Source organism: Salvelinus namaycush, chromosome 30 (assembly GCF_016432855.1).
Source record: "Salvelinus namaycush isolate Seneca chromosome 30, SaNama_1.0, whole genome shotgun sequence".
Taxonomy (NCBI): domain Eukaryota; kingdom Metazoa; phylum Chordata; class Actinopteri; order Salmoniformes; family Salmonidae; genus Salvelinus; species Salvelinus namaycush.
Window position 1 is genome coordinate 7,293,936 of NC_052336.1, and position 18,296 is coordinate 7,312,231.

The 18,296-nt window shown below is 42.8% G+C and overlaps 2 protein-coding genes across 2 annotated transcripts in view; one reads left to right on the plus strand and one right to left on the minus strand.

The window, feature by feature from the left end:
- The first annotated feature begins 3,651 nt into the window (after positions 1-3,651).
- dtwd1 (DTW domain containing 1) lies at positions 3,652-9,275 on the plus strand. Its single transcript, XM_038969727.1, has 5 exons — positions 3,652-3,736; positions 7,062-7,380; positions 7,726-7,869; positions 8,069-8,387; positions 8,578-9,275. Exons 2-5 carry the CDS (start codon positions 7,084-7,086, stop codon positions 8,805-8,807), a joined length of 990 nt encoding a protein of 329 aa, XP_038825655.1. The 5' UTR covers positions 3,652-3,736; positions 7,062-7,083; the 3' UTR covers positions 8,808-9,275.
- Positions 9,276-12,778: 3,503 nt separating this feature from the next.
- The window catches only part of LOC120024992 (NAD(P) transhydrogenase, mitochondrial-like), a 29,883-nt gene continuing 24,365 nt past the window's right edge, over positions 12,779-18,296 (minus strand). The window contains exons 18-23 of the mRNA XM_038969405.1: positions 17,748-17,927; positions 17,363-17,522; positions 15,280-15,361; positions 14,762-14,880; positions 13,847-13,962; positions 12,779-13,218 (exon numbers count right to left, since the gene is read on the minus strand). Of these exons, the coding sequence (XP_038825333.1) occupies positions 13,072-13,218; positions 13,847-13,962; positions 14,762-14,880; positions 15,280-15,361; positions 17,363-17,522; positions 17,748-17,927 (804 nt within the window). The 3' untranslated portion in view covers positions 12,779-13,071. The remainder of the gene's footprint in view (positions 13,219-13,846; positions 13,963-14,761; positions 14,881-15,279; positions 15,362-17,362; positions 17,523-17,747; positions 17,928-18,296) is intronic.

The window sequence follows — 18,296 nt, forward strand, 5'->3', positions numbered from 1 at the left end:
AATAATTGCACAAATAATTATTCTTTAGTATTTATTTTGATAACTCATTGAAACAGCCACCACGACCTTGGCTGTTGGTAGGTTGTTACCAATTGTGTCGGTAAATACCAGCTGACACAGGAGTGTTAAATAAAGCATTACAGATAACTAGCTAATCTCTAATCTACTTTTCAATGAATACCAATCCACCCTACCGTTAAGACTGCCACACAGCAGCATAGCTACAGTACATATGTGAGAGATTAATCATATGTGTTTGGAATCCGATCGCATGCACGAGAGCGGGAGAAGGCCACATTCAATACACATGTGCTTGACGTGCATGCGAAGTTTGCATGCGATCCCTTTCTCTTTTTCCTAAAAGCTGTGACAGCTCAGGTATCTGTGAGACCTGACATAACATAACAAGTCTGCTCTCCATCACCCGGACCGGCCACATCTGGCTTTCAGCGCAATGGATGGATATTAGTGTTTGTGGTCATAAATAAGACCTAGCCCAGCGCTGGTTAACTCTGCCTTTCATTTGTCTCTCCGTTTCTGTATACTGTATAGTGCACTACTTTTGACCAGAGCCCTATGGGAAACTCTACGGGTCCTGGTTAAAAGTAGTGCACTATATAGGGAATAGGGTACCATTTAGTATGCAGCCTGGGACTGTTAATACTACAGGACTTTAATAGGAGCCTGGCTGCTCCTTAGATGAACGTGATTGGTTGCAGAGCTGCCACAGTATTCCCCTGTGATGAGGGAGAGCAGAACTCTGGTCTGGTACGTACACACACACACACACACACACACACACACACACACACACACACACACACACACACACACACACACACACACACACACACACACACACACACACACACACACACACACACAGAGTAGATATGAGATTGCAGGTACGTACATTAAAGCCTTGGGCCTCTGAGACGCTGTCCAAATGCTGTAAGGCATCAGGATGTCCTGGGATGTCAGTGTCCTCGACTACATCAAACCCTGGGTAGTCATAGTCCTGGAGAAACACAACTCATTAGTTTAACTAAGTAAACACCAGAGAGATATGTCCCTCATGGTGTAAAGAGCCATAAACAGACAAGACAACAGACTCACCTTGATGTCCAAGCTCCGCGACACTGCCTCACTCTGGAATGAAACAGTCAATGTTGTTGTGAATCAGAATCATCCTATATAAATGATCAAATCTAATACAAATAATTATAACTGCAACTCTGCAATTTCACTGTCTAAAAATCCTTACCTGCTCTTTGATGATTCGATGTGCTCTTTGCACATACATTTTATCTGAGAAAGAAACATTGAGATAATGGCAACGGTATCACCACTTCACAGCAGCCCTATGTTTCAATGACCTGGGTTAGAAATACACAATTTGGCCTGCTGGTGGATTTGAGAGCTGTGGGTAGTGTAGCTACTTACATTTATTCATGTCATCAAACACTGACTCCACATTCTTGTTTTTGCTCTGTTCTTGTGACATTATGGATGCATGTAGTTTTATCTTGGAATATAGCTCCTCTATGCTCTTGGAGAAGGACATGGTGACGTCCACTGGGAATGGCACGTTTACTTTAAAGTAGTCATATATCTGTCTGGGATGACTGTAATGTTTGAAGTGGGATGATATCTCTATATTCTCCTCAAACGCCACGGGCCAGTCAACCTACAGAAAATGTTGAGAGACCGTTTCAGTATCATGATGTAGACCTATGTGAGTATTTATGTTGATTATTATCATGCTGTTATCCATCTCAAATACCTACACTACCGGTCAAAAGGTTTAGAACACCTATACTCATTCAAGGGTTTTTCTTTATTTTTTACTATTTTCTACATTTTAGAATATTAGTGAAGACATAAAAACTATGAAATAACACATATGGAATCATGTAGTAACCAAAAAGTGTAAAACAAATCAAAATATATTTTATATTTGAGATTCTTCAAATAGCCACCCTCTGCCTTGATGCAGCTTTGCACACTCTTGGCATTCTCTAAAACATCTTTATGAGGTAGTCACCTGGAATGCATTTCTTAAAAGTTCATTTGTGGAATTTCTTTCCTTCCTAATGCGTTTGAGCCAATCAGTTGTGTTGTGACAAGGTAGGGGTGGTATACAGAAGATAGCCCTATTTTGGTAATTGACCAAGTCCATATTATGAACTGCTGAAATATGCAAAGAGAAACAACAGACCATCATTACTTTAAGACATGAAGGTCAGTCAATACGGAACATTTCAAGAACTTTGAAAGTTTCTTCAAGCGCAGTCACAAAAACCATCAAGCGCTATGATGAAACTGGCTCTCATGAGGACCGCCACAGGAAAGGAAGACCCAGAGTTACCTCTGCTGCAGAGGATAAGTTCATTGGAGTTACCAGCCTTAGAAATTGCAGCCCAAATAAATGCTTCACAGAGTTCAAGTAACAGACACATCTCAACATAAACTGTTCAGATGAGACTGTGTGAATCAGGCCTTCAGTGTCGAATTGCTGCAAAGAAACCACTACTAAAGGACACCAATAAGAAGAAAAGACTTGCTTGGGCCAAGAAACATGAGCAATGGACATTAGACCAGTGGAAATTTGTCCTTTGGTCTGGAGTCCAAATTAGAGATTTTTGGTTCCAACCACCATATCTTTGTGAGACATGATGTGGGTGAACGGATGATCTCTGCATGTGTATTTCCCACCGTAAAGCATGGAGGAGGTGTGATGGTGCTTTGCTGGTGACACTGTCTGTGATTTATTTAGAATTCAAGGCACACTTAACCAGCATGACTACCACAGCATTCTGCAGCAATATGCCATCCCATCTGGTTTGGGCTTGGTTTGGGACTATCATTTGTTTTTCAACAGGACAATGACCGAACACACCTCCAGGCTGTGTAAGGGCTATTTTACCAAGAAGGTGAGTGATGGAGTGCTGCATCAGATGACCTGCCCTCCACAATCACCCAACCTCAACCCAATTGAGATGGTTTGGGATGAGTCGGACCGCAGAGTGAAGGAAAAGCAGCCAACAAGTGCTCAGCATATGTAGGAACTCCTTCAAATAGGGTGACTATTTGAAGAATCTCAAATATATTTTGATTTGTTTAACACTTTTTTGGGTTACTACATGATTCCATATGTGTTATTTCATAGTTTTGATGTCTTCACTATTATTCTACAATGTAGAATATAGTAAAAATTAAGAAAAACCCTTGAATGAGTAGGTGTTCTAAAACTTTTGACCGGTAGTGTATACAATTAGCAAGTGAATTCTTACAGCTTAACACATGGTAGAAAACAAAATTGCCTACACTATGTAATCTTTCTTGCCTGGACTGTGCTAGGAACTACTTGTTAACGTTAGCTAACGTCAAATTAACACATTGGCAGCAGTATCTAATAAATAGCCATTGTTTATAAGGCTTTTCTTACCAGTCCCTGATTCCGAACAAACTTTTCAAACGTGCTCAGGATTTCTTCATCGTCCTCTGGGTCTTGTTGTTTAGCCATGTTTTGTCTCTGACCCTCCAAAGATGCTTAGCCCTGACTGTCAAAATATTACGCATGTGTTCCGTTGCTAGGTAACAGCTGTAATTAACATTCGCGCCGCTAAATTCTTCCGGTTGACACTTCCGGCGTAGAACGAGTCCATGCTTGCTCCGCTTCAGAGTACATCGACAATTGCTCTAAATCAATTGGATCAAGTCTCATTTTAAACAGGTAACGTTAATGAATTGTGAAATGGGATTTATGTCTTCCACTGTTACATAAAAACATGTCTTGTATCGCTATATGAACGTGTTTATAGCCTCAAGCTAATTTAGCTAGCTATCATTATCTGCAACAAGATTCTAGCTAACTAAGTTAGCACAATGGGTTAGTTATAAAACTCGTTGCTTGCACGCTGCAGTGCTGACATTCCCGTTCTCCTAGCAACAGGATATTATGCCCAGCATTCCCCCTGCAAAGACATGCTAAACTTTGGTAATATATATATATATTTTAGCACTCTGGTGCAGTACAACCAAATACTTTTATAACTAAACCAAGATAGACCACAGTCTGTCGTTTCCAATCGGAACAAATTAGTCATAGTGGGCAGAGCCAAGCACGAGCTAGCGAGATTATATTAGCCCGTTCTAGCAATAATATGCATATTTCCGTTAGGAACTCCAACTCTGAAGTGTGCAATAACTCAATTCACCTTTGCGCTCCTTCTAAACCACGCAATTTTTTACAACTTTGGTAAAGGTTAAAGTCTACAAAACGCAGTCCGCTCTGTAAATAACATATTCGAGTTTTGGGAACAGAAAACTGTACTGAGATCAAATGTTTCATCAATGAGAAAATTTGCACAATATCGGCCAAAATCCATCTTCTCCCATTGGGCTTCCTCTTACTACCATATTTGGTAGTGAATGGAAACGCCAAGCGGAGGTTTCACATTTATACATCCGGTGAAATATCTGTCTCATTGTTCTGTGGTACAACTTTTTTTTCACAGCATTGCAACCACCTCTGAATAAATGTATGGATAATTTGATAACTTAAATATTGTATTATTTATACCAGCATTTATTTTGAAAGTTTACACAGATACTGGTATGTTAAGCGATTAAGCGATTGTGTAGGCTATATTTAAAGAAATACACTTTTAATAAAATACAAATAATGTTATTGAAATTATTCAATAGATATTGCAAAAATGGGTCTCTTGTGCTGGGCAACGGGTTTAATACAGAGTACTGGTGACTCCTTACTTCAACCTCTCCTATCTCTGCAACGCAATACACTGTATGTGGGATACTTATTGGCTTGTAGAGAGAACTTTTGTACCTGTTCATGGCGTTTTTTTTGGGGGGGGGGGGTTGCCTGTAGATGGCTATATGGGTCCACTAATATGGCACTATTAAAGGCCCAGTGCACTACTTTTGTGGAACCCCCACCCCAAAAAAGGTTCTGTTTTTTTTATTTCAATTTTTTTTGCGATACAGCACCCCTACTTCCTGCGGCTATGCCTGTCTCAGCTAAAGTGTGGTGGGAAATACTCAGTAGGGTCTCTACTAGTTTTGGAGGTGGGCTGTGTCGCACAGCCTGCTGCTGGCTTTTCACTCCACCCAATCTGCCTAGTTAAATAAAAAATCTATAGTCCCCAAATCAATACACATTGGCTTGTAGAGAACTTTTTGACCAGTCTCAGCTAAAGTGGGTTGGGAAATAGTCAGTAGTCATTGTCATTTGTTTGGAGTGCTCCATGTGAGCAATGAGCATGGGCCTTGTTTCTGTCTTGTTAATGTTGAGGGAACACACACGCCTGAGCACGCATAGAAGTAGCCTACCTGGCCTGCTGCACGCAAATGTAAGAAAATGCCCATTTGGGGATGTTCGATTTTTGATTGTCTTAAATCATCATGTCCACCACTAATAAGCTGAGCTTCTCAGTAATTTTTTCTTCACCTCACACAGTCAGTCAAAAGTTAGATTTTTTTTTATTACATCCATTGCAAATGATTGCCTAATAGTTCCTTACAGTAGGCCTATTTGAAAACGATTTCCAACAATCTCCCCCTCGATAATCACCAAGCCTCGGTGTGAAAGCAAAATATCACAATCTGATGATCCCATATATCCAGTCATAAAATAAGTTTCCCTTGCGCAAAAATCTGGGAAACTCTGAGGGCCCGGAATAGACTAGTTGATCGTTACAAGTTCACTAGAGACAGCTTTGGGTCAGATCCAGTTGATTGATTTGATACAATGTTGCGCTTCACTAGTGATAGCTCAAGCCAAGACAGACAGATATAAAGGGAGACATGCAGACAAGCTGAGTTGAGAGATGAATGTGAAAGAATCTGAATTTATCAGTATATTTTCTACTGTTTTTATTTGTCGGCTTTATGTATAGTAGTTGATAATGAAAGTTCTAGGCCAACGGCTGCATTGGCCATCTCTGAGCTCCATGCGATCATTTAAGCTATTTAACCGCCAATGATCAGTGTATAAATGTGTCCATATGTCTGAGACTGGTGCTGATTAACATTAAGAATGTTTTTGATTAACCACGAGACAATGATTGAGAAACACAAATGTTATTGTTGAAATGAAACTATTCCATGAAAATGTGCGTATGAAGATCATAACTGGCACAGATCGGTAGAAGAAATATGCTCCCCAAACTTGAAACTCGTGTGACGCCTATGAAGTCTTTATAAAATAATTGCCTCCATGTTTCTATGGTTGGATTTTCAAGCAATGTAAGACATGCCTCACAATGTGGTAAAACATTCAGGTTTCAAACAATTAAGTATGTTTTAAAAATGCATATTGCCTCCAGCTCACATTGTGAAGTGGTGGGTGATGCACTGATAGCCTGTCTACCATTGTTTTTTTCTCCCGGTCAATTTGGCCGGCAACAGTTTTATCTGCATAAAAAAAAGAACGTCTTAAAGCAGGCAATTACCAGCTAATGGAAACCCTGGTAGAGACCCTACGGAGTATTTCCCAGCCCATGTTAGCTGAGACAACTTGTTATACCTTTCTCTCTACAAGCCAATATGTATCCCATGTACTGTCTATTACAGTATATTGCATTGGGCGTTAGAGGGGGTAGAGAACGAAGTGCTGCTGGGTATGTATTACAGTCCCACTCCAAAACGAACCATATTTGGTTAGTAGAGAACCTACTGAGTATTTCCCACCCCACTTTAACTGAGATGGGTAGAAAAGTTCTCTCTATAGACCAATATTCTCAACATACCTGTGTCAACATTGTATTTTTTCGTTATTGGTATTAATGTATTTAAAACCATATATTTTTTGTTGTTGAAATTACTCATTGCATTTTCTTGTGACAATTGAAGTGACCATTGATTTAAAATTCTATATCTTTTGAATTAGTTATCCACATTGCAATGTTTTGAAATGCAGGCTTTTGACTTATTTGTTGTGACTTGCTTAGTAGCGAGCCAACTACCTAGCTAACTGGTATAACTACGTCCCAGGCTGTGCACCTGATTCTCCAGTTTGATGTTTTGTTTGTTGTCAGCCACCTCCAGTTAGTCAGCAGGATGTCCAGTTCGGACGTGCTAGCCAGTCCCGGCGGCGTGGACATGTCCTCCTCTCCCAAATCACCACTGGCTAAAACCCAACATCCTGACCAGGACTCCAAACCAGTAACCAAACAGAACCCTGTCCCTGCCTCCCCTCCCCTCCATGGTCTGAAGCTGGCTCCCCACAGGGAGCTGGAGCAGGCGCAGCAGAGGGGCAGGCTGAAGTGTTCTAGCTGCGGAGGCTCCCGGATGTTCTTCTGCTACACCTGCTGCTCTTTAGTGGGCGTCAGCCAGCAGGAAATCCCCTCCGTCAAGGTCAGGGAAAGATCTGGAGCTCGGTTCTCCTTATTGGTCCTATTAAATTTAACACACACAGGCTTGTATTGGCCTAATCTGATTGGTTTTATTAAAGCACTAGCCTGCAGACATGGGGTGTCAGAGATAGTAGTACTACTTACGGTGCCTCACACACTAGATTGAAGTGTACTTCGGTTCTGGTGCAGATGCAGGCTTTTGTTACAGCCAAACATGAAAGAACACATAGATACAAGTTTGAGACAATTCACAGTACATGTGTTGACTGTGTATTGGTAATACCTGACCTGTAATTGATGAACATGGTTGGTCACACTGTAAACTTCCTCTAACTTGTGTTTGCAGCTCCCTATAAAGATTGACATCATCAAGCATCCCAGTGAGGTTGATGGGAAGAGCACAGCCATACACGCCAAGATCCTCGCCCCTGATGATGTCACCATCTACACCTACCCCTGCATACCTGAGTATGAAGATGACACAGACAAAGTTAGTCAGCTTTTCCTCGTATGAACAAATATTCAGAGAACAATGTGAGCCTGATTAACAAACAAACAGTTTGTCTACCACGTCATATACATAAAAATGTGTCATTCTAACGTAACCTTATTAGATAATATTAATACCATTTGTATTATGTTGACTTGAAATGACGTGTGTGTGTGTGTGTGTGCGCATGCATGTTTAGGTAGTGCTGGTGTTCCCTGGTCCTGGATCAGTCTCAGTGGAGGAGATGACATGGAGATTACAGAACCTGGCTGACATGAAGTCAGCTGCCTCCCCTGACGAGGAACCGTCCCCAAAGAGGCCCAGAGCTGAGGAGCCAGGGGCCACACAGCAGGCTGAGGGACAGACATCAGGAGCCACACACACAGAGGAGAGGGGAGGGGCAGCAGGGATAGAGGGCCAGACTGAGACACCAGGAGCCTGTCCCCTCCAGAGAGTGGTGTTCATCGACAGCACATGGAACCAGACCACCAGAATCATCACAGATGAGAGACTACAGGGTAATTATGATAGATATAGCATTGATGTAGCTTAAAGTGCTGCACATTACATGGGGAACTACTTTGTTATTACCTAGTTATAGCCTACAACTAGAGCCCAGAGTTTTTCCTGGTCGGGTCACAACGTGAACAGGAAAAACTCCTGGCCCTGATAATGACTGATGGGCTGTTCCTTTCTCTGTCCCTGCAGCGTTGCTCCGCGTGGAGCTGAAGACCAGGAAGACGTGTTTCTGGCGCCATCAGAAAGGTTCTCCAGACACCTACCTGGCAACCATAGAGGCTGTCTACTACTTCCTCAAGGACTACCAGGAGCTGTGTCTGAGACAGGAGTACACAGGACAGTATGACAACCTGATGTACTTCTACTGTTACCTACACACACTGATCAACAAGGCTAAGACAACTGCTGGGAGACGCTGAGGACGCAGGGGGAGAGAGGCCAAAACTACCGCTGGGAGACGCTGAGGCTGCAGGGGGAGAGAGGCCAAAACTACCGCTGGGAGACGCTGAGGCTGCAGGGGGAGAGAGGCCAAAACTACCGCTGGGAGACGCTGAGGCTGCAGGGAGGAGAGAGAGGCCAAAACTACCGCTGGGAGACGCTGAGGCTGCAGGGAGGAGAGAGAGGCCAAAACTACCGCTGGGAGACGCTGAGGCTGCAGGGAGGAGAGAGAGGCCAAAACTACCGCTGGGAGACGCTGAGGCTGCAGGGAGGAGAGAGAGGCCAAAACTACTGCTGGGAGACGCAGAGACTGCAGGGAGGAGAGAGAGGCCAAAACTACCGCTGGGAGACGGTAGAAGCACAGCGAAGAGCTGCTGGCAAACGCACGAAAGTGCTGTTTGAATGAATGCTTACGAGCCTGCTGCTGCCTACCATCGCTCAGTCAGACTGCTCTATCAAATCATAGACTTAATTATAACATAACACACAGAAATATGAGCCTTTGGTCATTAAAATGGTCTAATCCGGAAACTATCATTTCGAAAACAAAATGTTTATTCTTTCAGTGAAATACGGAACTGTTCCATATTTTATCTAACGGATGGCATCCCTAAGTCTAAATATTGCTGTTACATTGTACAACCTTTAATGTTATGTCATAATTATGTACAATTCTGGCAAATTAATTACGGCCTTTGTTAGGAATAAATGGACTTCACACAGTTCGCAATGAGCCAGGCGGCCCAAACTGCTGTATATACCCTGACTGCTTGCACGGAATGCAAGAGAAGGCAATATTAACTAAATATGCAGGTTTAAAAATATATACAGTGGGGCAAAAATGTATTTAGTCAGCCACCAATTGTGCAAGTTCTCCCACTTATAAAGATGAGAGAGGCCTGTAATTTTCATCATAGGTACAATTCAACCATGACAGACAAAATGAGAGAAAAAAAATCCAGAAAATCACATTGTAGGATTTTTAATGAATTTATTTGCAAATTATGGTGGAAAATAAGTATTTGGTCAATAACAAAAGTTTATCTCAATACTTTGTTATATACCCTTTGTTGGCAATGACAGAGGTCAAACGTTTTCTGTAAGTCTTCACAAGATTTTCACACACTTGCTGGTATTTTGGCCCATTCCTCCATGCAGATCTCCTCTAGAGCAATGATGTTTTGGGGCTGTTGCTGGGCAACACGGACCTCAACTCCCTCCAAAGATTTTCTATGGGGTTGAGATCTGGAGACTGGCTAGGCCACTCCAGGACCTTGAAATGCTTCTTACGAAGCCACTCCTTCGTTCCCCGGGCGGTGTGTTTAGGATCATTGTCATGCTGAAAGACCCAGCCACGTTTCATCTTCAATGCCCTTGCTGATGGAAGGAGGTTTTCACTCAAAATCTCACGATACATGGCCCCATTCATTCTTTCCTTTACACGGATCAGTCGTCCTGGTCCCTTTGCAGAAAAACAGCCCCAAAGCATGATGTTTCCACCCCCATGCTTCACAGTAGGTATGGTGTTCTTTGGATGCAACTCAGCATTCTTTGTCCTCCAAACATGACAAGTTGTTGAGTTTTTACCAAAAAGTAATATTTTGGTTTCATCTGACCATATGACATTCTCCCAATCTTCTTCTGGATCATCCAAATGCTCTCTAGCAAACTTCAGACGGGCCTGGACATGTACTGGCTTAAGCAGGGGGATACGTCTGGCACTGCAGGATTTGAGTCCCTGGTGGCGTAGTGTGTTACTGATGGTAGGCTTTGTTACTTTGGTCCCAGCTCTCTGCAGGTCATTCACTAGGTCCCCCCGTGTGGTTCTGGGATTTTTGCTCACCGTTCTTGTGATCATTTTGACCCCACGGGGTGAGATCTTGCGTGGAGCCCCAGATCGAGGGAGATTATCAGTGGTCTTGTATGTCTTCCATTTCCTAATAATTGCTCCCACAGTTGATTTCTTCAAACCAAGCTGCTTACCTATTGCAGATTCAGTCTTCCCAGCCTGGTGCAGGTCTACAATTTTGTTTCTGGTGTCCTTTGACAGCTCTTTGGTCTTGGCCATAGTGGAGTTTGGAGTGTGACTGTTTGAGGTTGTGGACAGGTGTCTTTTATACTGATAACAAGTTCGAACAGGTGCCATTAATACAGGTAACGAGTGGAGGACAGAGGAGCCTCTTAAAGAAGAAGTTACAGGTCTGTGAGAGCCAGAAATCTTGCTTTTTTGTAGGTGACCAAATACTTATTTTCCACCATAATTTGCAAATAAATTCATAAAAAATCCTACAATGTGATTTTCTGGATTTTTTTTTCTCATTTTGTCTGTCATAGTTGATGATGAAAATTACAGGCCTTTCTCATCTTTTTAAGTGGGAGAACTTGCACAATTGGTGGCTGACTAAATACTTTTTTGCCCCACTGTACTTGTGTATTGATTTTAAAGAAAGGCATTGATGTTTATGGTTAGGTACATTGGTGGTTAGGTACGTTTGTCGAAGTAGGCGCGTCGATTATATGCAACGCAGGACACGCTAGATAAACTAGTAATATCATCAACCATGTGTAGTTAACTAGTGATTATCTTATGAAAAACAATCTTAACATAAGTTTAATGCTAGCTAGCAACTTACCTTGGCTTCTTGCTGCCCTCGCGTAACAGGTAGTCAGCCTGCCACGCAGGCTCCTCGTGGAGTGCAATGTAAGGCAGGTGGTTAGAGTGTTGGACTAGTAATCGGAATACCGATTACCCATTGTTATGAAAATTTGAAATCGGCCATTCCGATTAATCGGTCGACCTCTACAAGGTAGTATCTTTTTGTCTAAAATGTATAATGGCAGTGGAAATGCTTTTATGCACTAATATTGAGATAGATATCAAAGTAAATAAATATCCAGGGTCTTATTCTGGTGACATGATGATCGATGCTTTGTTGCCGTTTTGACAAATAAAGAATCTGGCTCGTTGTCCATAATAATCTCATGTAGGCTATAGCTACACTGTATCTGTCTCTTTGTCCATAATAATCTCATGTAGGCTATAGCTACACTGTATCTGTCTCTTTGTCCATAATAATCTCATGTAGGCTATAGCTACACTGTATCTGTCTCTTTGTCCATAATAATCTCATGTAGGCTATAGCTACACTGTATCTGTCTCTTTGTCCATAATAATCTCATGTAGGCTATAGCTACACTGTATCTGGCTCTTTGTCCATAATAATCTCATGTAGGCTATAGCTACACTGTATCTGCGAGTGCAGCTGTTGGTTGGAACGCACATGCCAAATCCAGAGTGGATCCATTTGCTATAGAACGCAACAAAACCATCAGTAGAGTTAAATGTGATGGAACCCCATTTATAGTTACTTGTATGTGCACTACATCAAACTTTTATCCACAAGTCAATTTGGGAAAATGCATATAGTTTTTATGCAGATTTTAGAATATTCTGATGGAAACCTAGCTACTGTCTAAAACTCTTGATTTATGTGGAGGACAAAGTACAGCTCTAATTCGAGAGTTTGAAACTCTTGGCGCTGTCTTTCAGTGATTCAGGTTCACCCATCAGATGTGATGTTCTAAGGAATGGTTGTTACTGTGCAACATGTCATGTTGAATTATGAACGGTATATCACCTGGTCTGTATAAAATGACTAAAGAAAATGTACTGCATTTATGTGAATACAGAAGTGTAAAGTATTTGATAAAGGCTGGGGTTGAATTCATTACGCTGGACATCTGTTAATGTGAACGCTGTGCGTGTAGGTTCCATTACCTTTAACAGGCTAGGTCAACACGCTGCAGGGTTTTGAGCTGCTGGTGTTTACTGGTTGAGAGCCAGTCTATCGTTAGCTACTGGGAGTATGTGGCACTGCTCAGTGCTTTTGTGTGAAATTATACCTGACAAGCTCTTACAGATAAAATTGAATAGGGAACTCTAGCCAACAGATCACATTTAAAACAGATTTTTATTTACAAATCAGGGCAGGCAGTGCATGCAGCATGGGTTTATTTAAATAATTATATTTCTCCAATTAAAAAGAAGTAATCTCATAGTTGTTTCCGCACCTTTGGTTCAACATCACTGCCCAGCATCCAATCATCATCAAGCCACTAAGTGTAAAAATATTCAACGTTGTTTACTAATCTTAACGGAACCATACACCTGTATCTGGATTAAAGACAAATAAATACATCCGTAAAGCCGATAGGGAGTGTGTGTGTACTGTCCATCTCTGTGTTCTAGTAGTAGGCCTCTCTGATCTTGGCCTGTAGTGTGTCGCAGGTCTTCTTGGCGTCTCCCAGCAGCATGGATGTGTTGGGCTTGTAGAAGATGGGATTGTCTACTGCAGCATAGCCCACACCCATGGTCCTCTTCATCACAATCACCTACAGTACAGGGAGGGGAACAGGGGTGAGACATGGCTAACATCACCTTGTATATTCCTCTTCCCACCGGAGACTGGCTTCCATCCCCACGTCCACCCTGTTTCCAACTGTCGAAATCAGGGGTACGGTCACACACATTTCCTAGGTAGCAAAGGTCCCGATGGATCTTGTCATTTATCGGCGTAACAAACCCCCACCTCGCAACCCCAAACAGTTCACACCCCTCTTGTTGGTGGAGAGAACTGTGCAGCTAATTTCCTGCAATTCTACACATTTTATCATGTCTTAAGTGTGTTCATATGATACCAGGGGTCGAGGCATGGCTAACCCTCATTTATCATTTTAGTTCAGGACCCACGGCCCGTCTGTTGCGTATGACTGGTCTAAATAAATAGTGTCAGAAATATGTTTAAAATAACTAGTCAGAGATCTCATCACAATCCCCTACAGAAGACTGCACACTTCACAATCTACTTTTATGCTCTACCTGTGAGAGCCCTTGTCACCCAAAGAGTAGGAGGACTCAACACCAGAGAGCAGAACAAGACAATATTTTGCATCCTTCCTTTTGTAAACCAGTGAGAGGGCCCTGTACTAATACTCTTATACTACCTTCTTCATTCCCTACCTGTTTGGACTTCCAGACCTCCAGGACTGGCATGCCAGCAATGATGGAGTTGGGATCCTCCTGGGCTGCTGAGTTCACTGTGTCGTTAGCACCCACCACCAGCGTCAGGTCAGTCTCTGTGGGACACACACATTCAGTAAAACAAGTACCGAGACCCTGGCGAAACTATGGATGGAACCAGCCAGGCAGCGATACAAACAACCAAGTGTGAGGGATGCCTGCTGGTCATTATGATCAAATCAATAAATCGATCAATCTATACTGAACACAAATATAAAACGCAACAATCTCAAAGATTTTACTGAGTTACAGTTCATAGAAAGAAATCAGTCAATTTAAATAAATAAATTAGGCCCTAATCTATGGACTTCACATGAATGGGCAGGGTCCCAGCCATGGGTGGGCCTGGGATGGCATAGGCACACCCACTTGGGGGCCAAGCCCAGCCAATCAGAATGAGTTTGTCCCCAAAAGGGCTTTATTGCAGACATAAATACTCCTCAGACAATCTGGCAGGTGAAGAAGCCGGATGTGGAGGTCCTGGGCTGGTGCGGTTACACGTGGTCTGCTGTTGTGAGGCCGGTTGGATGTACTGCCAAATTCTCTAAAACGACGTTGGAGGCAGCTTATGGTAAAGATATAAACATTAAATTCTCTGGCAACAGCTCTGTCGAACATCCCTGCGGTCAGCATGCCAATTGTCAGGTGGACGGATTATCTTGGCAAAGGATAAAATGCTCACTAACAGGGATGTACAGACATTTGTGCACAACATTATAGAAGCAAAACTTTTTGTGTGTATGGAACATTTCGGGGATATTTTATTTCAGCTCATGAAAAATGGGACCAACAATTTATATGTTGTGTTATATTTTTGTTCAGTAAATTGATCAGTGTGAGTGTGTGTGTTCTGACCTTTGAAGTCCTCATTGATCTCATCCATCTCCAGAACCACGTCGTATGGAACACCTGCCTCAGCCAGGAGCACGTTCAGCTGGCCTGGCATACGACCTGCCACAGGGTGGATACCAAACCTAGAAACACACGCGTGCACACACACACAGAAAAACACACGCATACACATTAATATTGTCTTTATGCAATTCCTCAGTCAGTCAGGGCTTCGCTCTGAATTTGGAGAATACAGATGTTTTCCACTCTAAAGCTTTTAGACCCAGATGTGTTTTGTCTTCCTTGAACATAAAAGGTGACCTGCCAGTGTTCCTGACCAGGAAACTCAAGACGGTCAGTGGGGTTGTAAAACTAACTGTAAAGAATGTTATTTTAGTACTCAGACTAATACAGGAAGATATCATTATCTCACTCTGTGAGAGGAGGACTGATGGTCCCCAATGAAAATAAACAGAGTGAAGAGAGAGGGATGATTGAGGAGAGAGAGAGACAGAGAGGATTGTATTATTGTGAAGACCTACCTGACAGACTTGCCCTGCTCTACCAGCATCTTCACCATGTCAGCGATGGGGTACTGGGCCTTAGCCGCACACAGACCCCAACCTACACACACACACACACACACACACACACTATAAGCAGACCAACCTACACAATCACAGTGTCACTGTAGGTAAAGTTAAAATGTTACTGTTAAAAGGTATGACTCAGCGATGCACGAAGTAAACAGCAGTGGTGTAAAGTACTTAAGTAAAAATACTCAAAAAAGCACTACTTAAGTAGTTTGTGGGATCTGTACTAGAGGTCGACCGATTAATCTGTACTTTACTATTTATTTTTGCCAACTTTTACTTCACTACATTCCTAAAGCAAATATGTACTTTTTACTCCATACAGTTTCCCTGACACCCAAAAGTACTTGTTACATTTTGACAGGAAAATGGTCCAATTCATACACTTATCAAGAGAACTTCCCTGGTCATCTCTACTGCCTCTGATCTGGTGGACTCACTAAACACAAATGCTTAGTTTGTAAATGATGTCTGTGTGCCCCTGACTATCCGTCAATACAAATAAATGGTGCCGTCTGCTTTGCTTAATATAAGCAATTAGAAACGGTTTATACTTTTACTTGATACTTAAGTTCATTTTAGAAATTCCATTTACTTTTGACACTTAAGTATATTTAAAACCAAATACTTTTAGACTTTTATTCAAGTAATATTTTACTGGGTGACTCACTTTTACTTGAGTCATTTTCTATTAAGGTATCTTTTCTTTTACTCAAGTATGACAATTGAGTACTTTTTCCACCACTGGTAAACAGAATATTGGGCCGATTTCCACAACAACTAAGAGTGTTGAAGCGCGAGGTTGAACCTCTGCTGTTTTGGTCCCGAAGCTACCATGTTGTAGCAGCGAGGAGTGCACCCGCACACATGCACATATACCCTGTACGACTGAGCAAGGTCTTGCATCATGCTCATCTTAATATCTGCGGTGCTGCTTGTGACCACGTCATAACTCTACATTTAATGTGTTTGATGGTTCAGGTTGATGTGACCTTCAAGACATGGCAGAGAAATATCATGTCGACCAGATAAATGATAGAGGTAACTTAATGACCAGATAAATGATAGAGGTAACTTGATGCAGAGGTTATTCTTAGAAGACTAAAAACAGAAGTGAATAAGGTCTGTTTGAAACAATTTGTTCTCCTCTCCTGACCAAGGCTGCAGTACCTCTCTCCCAATACCCTTCCTTTATCTCTCTCTTACCTCTCCCCCTTTTCACCTCCTCTTGACCCATTTCGCCCTCTATTCTCACTTTCCCCTCCTCTCCAGCCCTTTCTCTTCCATCTCTCCCCTCTGCTCTCCCTTCTGTCTTAAATCATAGGATTTCTACTGTCTGGGGGTGGTGCGTGCGAGGAAACCCCTTTCCCCTGCCTGTAAGTGTTATGGGGTTGTGTGTGTGTGTTATGGGGCGGGGGGTGAAGAAGAGGGCATGCGTGCAAGAGGAACCCCCGCTCCCATGTGTCTGTCTAACACCTGCCTGTGTAACTGTCCTGGGGTATCAGCATACTGGATAGAGGTGTGTTCTGATACTGGGTAGAGTTGAGAGGTGAGAGGCCAGTGCTGTATGTTGATTACAACTAATCAACTTTGTTTGGAACAAATCCCCCTGACCTCTAACCCCTGGGCCACTGTAGTCTTCTATATTACCAGTTACCTCTGAGGTCTGACTGCCTGCCTGCCTGTCTGCCTGGCGAACAAGCTAGCTCCGCTTCACAGGGACAGACAAACCGCACCCTCTACTGGACATTCCCTGTCTGTCAGGCTCCAGTACAGATGTTATGCCAGGGTTCATTACTAAATGACCTGGTAGCAGAGTTCAGTCTGGGAGGAGAGCAGAACACACAGACATATCGATACATGACTCTGCACACAACCGTCCTACAGTGATGAACACTGGAACACAGGTGTGTTACATAAGACTACCTCTGAACCCTACCCAGAACGTGCGTGTTGTGCGTACGCATGATTGCATTTGTGCTGCATGTGTGCTTTTGTGTGTGTGTGTGTGCGCGAGAGAGAATGTGTGTACCTGGGGTGATGATGATGCTGTTGGCCTCTTTGATGAGTTCGATGGACTGGTCCACATTGACCTCTGTGTGGGTGCCTGTGATCTCCATGGGTTTCCCCCCCGCCGTGGAGCTAGTACCGAACCCTCCCAGGATCACGTTGGGCAGGGAACGGTTCATTGCCTGGAAAGAGGGGTGTAATCAGGATTAAATACAACATTTATATTATATCTCTATGGGGAGCGCGCCAAATCTTTTGACGAATTCCAAAAACAAAAAATCTCAAAGTGCAAGAGCAAAATTAAGATGACAAGGCTACCTGACTGGCAGGTGAGTGTCTGAGTGAGAGAGGCTGAGAGAGAGAGTGTGTGTGTGTGAGTGAATGCGACAGTGTTTAGCAGTACTCACCACACACATGATGTAGGAGAGGATAGCACCAGACGAACCAATCAGAGCTCCTACAATGGTCATGAGGTTGTTGTCCAATAGGAATCCCTCGGCACACAGTGCCCAACCAGAGTAGGAATTGAGCACAGTGATGACCACGGGCATGTCAGCGCCCCCGATGGCCATGGTCAGGGTTACACCCTACAGGAACACAATCACGGTCAGGACACGCTTCAGTCACTAGTAGGGTTGCAACATTTCCAGGTTTTCCAGAAATACCAGTTGGAGGATTCCTGGATTTCCTGTTAATTCCCCACTGGTTCCAGTAATCTTCCAACCTCGATTTCTCAAAAAGCTGCGATTCTTTGGAAAGTTACTAGAATCTTGGAACTCTACCCAGCAAACCGGGAACATTCCCAGAACATTAGCTAAGATTCCCATTACGTTCTAGGTAGTGTTTTATCTAACATTAGGATGATAACATCCCAAAAACATTCAAATAATGTTTGTTCTTTTCTTTTCAGAAAATGTTTTAAATGTAATATCCTTGGAATGTATTCCTAACGTTCA

Bases quoted from the DNA above. Each gene is read 5' to 3' on its own strand.
- dtwd1 (XM_038969727.1), top strand. From the start codon at position 7,084: ATGTCCAGTTCGGACGTGCTAGCCAGTCCCGGCGGCGTGGACATGTCC. The intron at 7,381-7,725 runs GTCAGGGAAAGA...TTGTGTTTGCAG, and splicing joins AGGAAATCCCCTCCGTCAAG to CTCCCTATAAAGATTGACAT. The intron at 8,388-8,577 runs GTAATTATGATA...CTGTCCCTGCAG, and splicing joins CACAGATGAGAGACTACAGG to CGTTGCTCCGCGTGGAGCTG.